Here is a 3882-nt window from a genome sequence, read left to right as displayed (position 1 = left end):
CATGGCTTGTAGGAAATACCGATATTTCACTTTCCAAAACTGATGTTCACTGCGTAAAGCCTACCGCGTAGAGCATTCGCAGTGTTACTAAACTGAACCTATTATAGATATAAAATATTTGTTTTACTGTCAGGTTACATGGCTTGGATCCTGTGGAATATGCTACGGAATAATGTTTACACCTATTCTAATAATTAAACCACTATTTTGTTATGAAGACGCTGTTAAGACTGGAGGATAACACGATGAAACATTGACTATAAACTCAAAAAAAGAAAAACGATTTCAATTATGTTTACCATAATAATTGATCACCTTTATACGTACCAGTGTCAGCGCACTGTACCATCCAGAGGCAAGAAACTTCCGCAACAGCATACCGTAGACGGTTCTGCACGGACGGTCGAGAAAAATGGGCTTTGATAGGAGCGATGGTCGCTGCACGGCAAATTGATTGATGGCCCCGTACGAGATGATTGCAGAACTTGCCGATCGCCTGCTGCCGGAGGCCGTGCATCGCCGGCTCTAGGTGTGCCACCGATCAAGCCAAGCGTCCGGGGCGGTCAAAATTCTGCCAAACAGCCGCGCCGGCGATCGAAGCCACCGATAAGCGGAAGCCTCATGCGCGCGCGCGCACTCGCCCGCGCGCCTGTTCGAGGACTGCCTTGCGACACCGATTCGTACAAGGCGTCGTCTGGTTGCCTAGCCTCGGGTCGCCCCCAGGTCTCGCAATCAGGTAGTAGGAGTAGATGCAAAAAGTGTCCGTGTTTGTGTGTGTGCGTCTGTGTGTGTGATGTTGCGCTTTTTTCACCCACCGAGCTCATAATTTGTGTTCGCTTTCCGTGCCAACTGGAGCTGATGATTCCTTGTGCCTTCTGCTGTACCTTGGCGATCCGGATGAGGAAAGGGAGGGGGGGGGGGGGGCGCAAACAAAAAAGGGAAGCAGGGGCTCAGATCTACCCTTCGAATAAGACACCCGCCTGTTCCATCTAGCCCCTTCGTGCCTGCATGCGACGGGAATTCATGCGCAACGGTGTGGTGCCCGAGCCGTGCGGCCTAACTTGAGGTCCACACTTGGGGGCTTCCATTGTCGTGGGGCGGTTTGCCACCTCCACGCCACTCTCCTCTCCCCCTCTCTTAAATTCCTCTCGCTCTCTCGCTCTTTCTCTCTCTTACTACTGTACTCCCTCCCCTGTTCTTTCGCTCGACGCTCACACTTCGGCACCACAAGGCGTACTTTTCGATGACGTTTCCCAAGGTTTCTTTCTTTTTCTTTTTTTTTTGCACGCAACTCACGGCGCTCCGGCTCACCCGAGTGGGTGGGGGGGCATCCGTATAAAAGCTACCGGGCCCGGCCCGGCAGAGTCAGTTCTTTCTTCGCATCCAATCGGCTCTGATCGCTTCCGCCCACTACGTGCTGGAAAGGATCTGGCCGTGTTATCCTGCCCGCCCTAAAATTCCCACAATCTTTCCCTCGAGAAACCGAAGTGCGTGTTTTGTGAGTGTGTAAAGGCTCCGTCCGAAGCAGTTTACCACAAAAGCTGTGCTTTTCAGTGAACCCAACAACAACAACCCGAAAATGTTCAGATTTGTGAGTTTCGTTCAAGTGGAGTGCGTCCATCGCAGCCACAGGCTCCCGGCACGATCATCCTTTTCACCACAGTCAGTCAAAACAGTCGCTTCAATCAATCAAGTTACCGAATTGCGGCCCGCCGCGTCAAGTGGTGATGGGCGACGGCCGTGCCTGTGCCTGTGGCTGGATGGATTCTTCCGCGGCTCCGTGTGCCACTCCGTAGCTGCTGGCTCGGGCGCACCATGCGGAGTCACATGAGCAGCAAATTGTAACTCTCTTGTCGTTGTTCCCGTTCCCCCGGTTGCAGGTGCTCCTATCAACGCTGCTGGTCGCCGCGACGGCCCAGTACAACGGTGGCTACCACCGCGACCCGAAGACGGCCGCCATCCTGAGCGAGCAGCGGTACCAATCCGGGGACGGCAAGTTCGGTGCCGCCTACACGCAGGAGGACGGTACGGACTTCAAGGAGGAGACGGACGAGCAAGGTAACCGCCGCGGCTCGTACAGCTACGTTGACCCGACCGGCCAGCGACGCACCATCTCCTACGTGGCGGGCAAGAATGGGTAAGTGTGGTGGTGGTGGTGGGTTGTAATGGATCTTCCCGGGCACGCTGCTTTACCTTTACCGTTTTGCCACACCTTTGCAACACAGCTTCCAGGCGTCCGGTGACCATCTGCCGGTAGCGCCGCCAGCACCGCCACAGCCGGCCCCGCAGCCCCAGTACCAGCCGCAGCCGCAGTACCAACCGCAGCCGCAGTACAACGGTGGCCGCAGCTACGACGACGACGGCCAGTACGATCCGCGCTGGAACGACCCCAACTTCAGCCAGAACCAGTACTCGGCCCCGGCCCCTGCCCCTGCCCCGGCCCCGGTCCACAACTACCATGCCGCCCCGGTGGCTCCGGTCGCGCCCGTGCCCCAGTACAACCAGCACAACTACGCTCCGCAGCCCCAGGCGGCCCCGGCCTGGACTACTACGCCCGCACCGCACCGCTTCCAGCCGCCAGGCAAGCTGCAGCTGAACCGAACCCCGGACGGCTACAGCTACACCTTCAACAAGGTTTAGGGCGCTGATCCTCAAGGCCCCGAGACCCCGAACGCCCACAAGCGTCACCACCATCAAACACACGCACTCACTCGCACACACCTACTGCGATAGAGAGAGGGAGAGGGGGGAGCTGCCTCTGGAGAGTGAGAAATTCCTCAACCTCTAGCCCTGCTACCTCTCTTTAACTTTTCTTCCCAACCAACCACTCCGCCCTCCTAAACTATCTCCAGAAGAAGCACAATATCTGCCACCAGGATTTCCGATGGCCTTTGCACCTCTCCCAAAATTATCTCCACTACCCTTTTCACTCTTCTACTCTTTCCGTCCACTAAGTGAGTATGTGTGAGTGCGCTCGCGTATGTGTGTATGTGTAGGAGAGAGTGTTATGTTAGCCGTTAGCCGAAGTAAGCGTTACTTTGCCTGTTGTGATATGTAAGCGTTTGTAAATCGTAGAATGTCCTTACTACCACCCTTGCCCAACTACTCCCCTCCTCCCATCCCATCTCCTTTCACCTCCCACTTCCAATATCCTTTCCTGGATTCTTCTCGCCTTTCTTCGCACCTACACGGCCTGGCCGCGGTCGCGGGAAAAGCGAACGAGAACCCGGTTTAGCTTTTGCCGTTTTGGTACAGCGTGTATCAAATCTACGCGCCAAACTAGCGGGAGGAGAAAGACGAGAGCCACGCAACACCTATACGCGTTGAAGAGCGAGGGCGGGTTTTGTGCGAGGGCTGCAGTTACAGGATGGCAGGGAGCTAGGTAGATAGACAGAAGCAGAAGAAGAAGAAGAAGAAGAAAATGGAGAAAAAAAGTCATAAAACTGAACAAAACTGTAATTTTCACGAAATAGAAAAGAATTCACACTATCCCAAAAAAAAAAAACAAAACCAAAGCCTGATAAAGTTTTTCTATTGATTGTTAATCGTCACGATACTGGAGCTGCTTGATGGTTGCATCGAAAGGCGCGCCACTTGCTGAACAGCCGAACCTAGTATCGACTCCCGTTATCGTTTCACACTTTATTTCTTTCATAACCAAAGGATGTGAGGAGAGCAGCGGAAAAAATGGAACAGTATGGAACAAGGAAGAAGAGCAATGGATTGATCGAGCAGTGGTAGTGTTCCAAACCCATTCAAGATGCTTTATCGAGTGGAGTAGCAGTACAGCAATGACCTGGATTGGCGTTTCCTTGTTTAGAACGAGTTTGCTCTCATTATTCAGACTTCAAATGCACACAGATAATGAAGCCAACGTTAAGC

At 53.6% G+C, this 3882-nt stretch overlaps 1 protein-coding gene across 1 annotated transcript; it reads left to right on the top strand.

Annotated features, from left to right (window-relative positions):
• The first annotated feature begins 1355 nt into the window (after positions 1-1355).
• Positions 1356-3422, top strand: LOC1277342 (larval cuticle protein 1). Its single transcript, XM_316784.6, has 3 exons — positions 1356-1591; positions 1881-2137; positions 2226-3422. The coding sequence occupies exons 1-3, from the start codon at positions 1580-1582 to the stop codon at positions 2638-2640; spliced, it is 684 nt and encodes a 227-aa protein (XP_316784.4). The 5' UTR covers positions 1356-1579; the 3' UTR covers positions 2641-3422.
• Positions 3423-3882: the final 460 nt, after the last annotated feature.

This window comes from Anopheles gambiae, chromosome X, assembly GCF_943734735.2.
Source record: "Anopheles gambiae chromosome X, idAnoGambNW_F1_1, whole genome shotgun sequence".
Taxonomy (NCBI): Eukaryota; Metazoa; Arthropoda; class Insecta; order Diptera; family Culicidae; genus Anopheles; species Anopheles gambiae.
The sequence above is the reverse complement of the archived record's forward strand: the minus strand, read 5'-3'. Positions and strand labels throughout refer to the sequence as shown.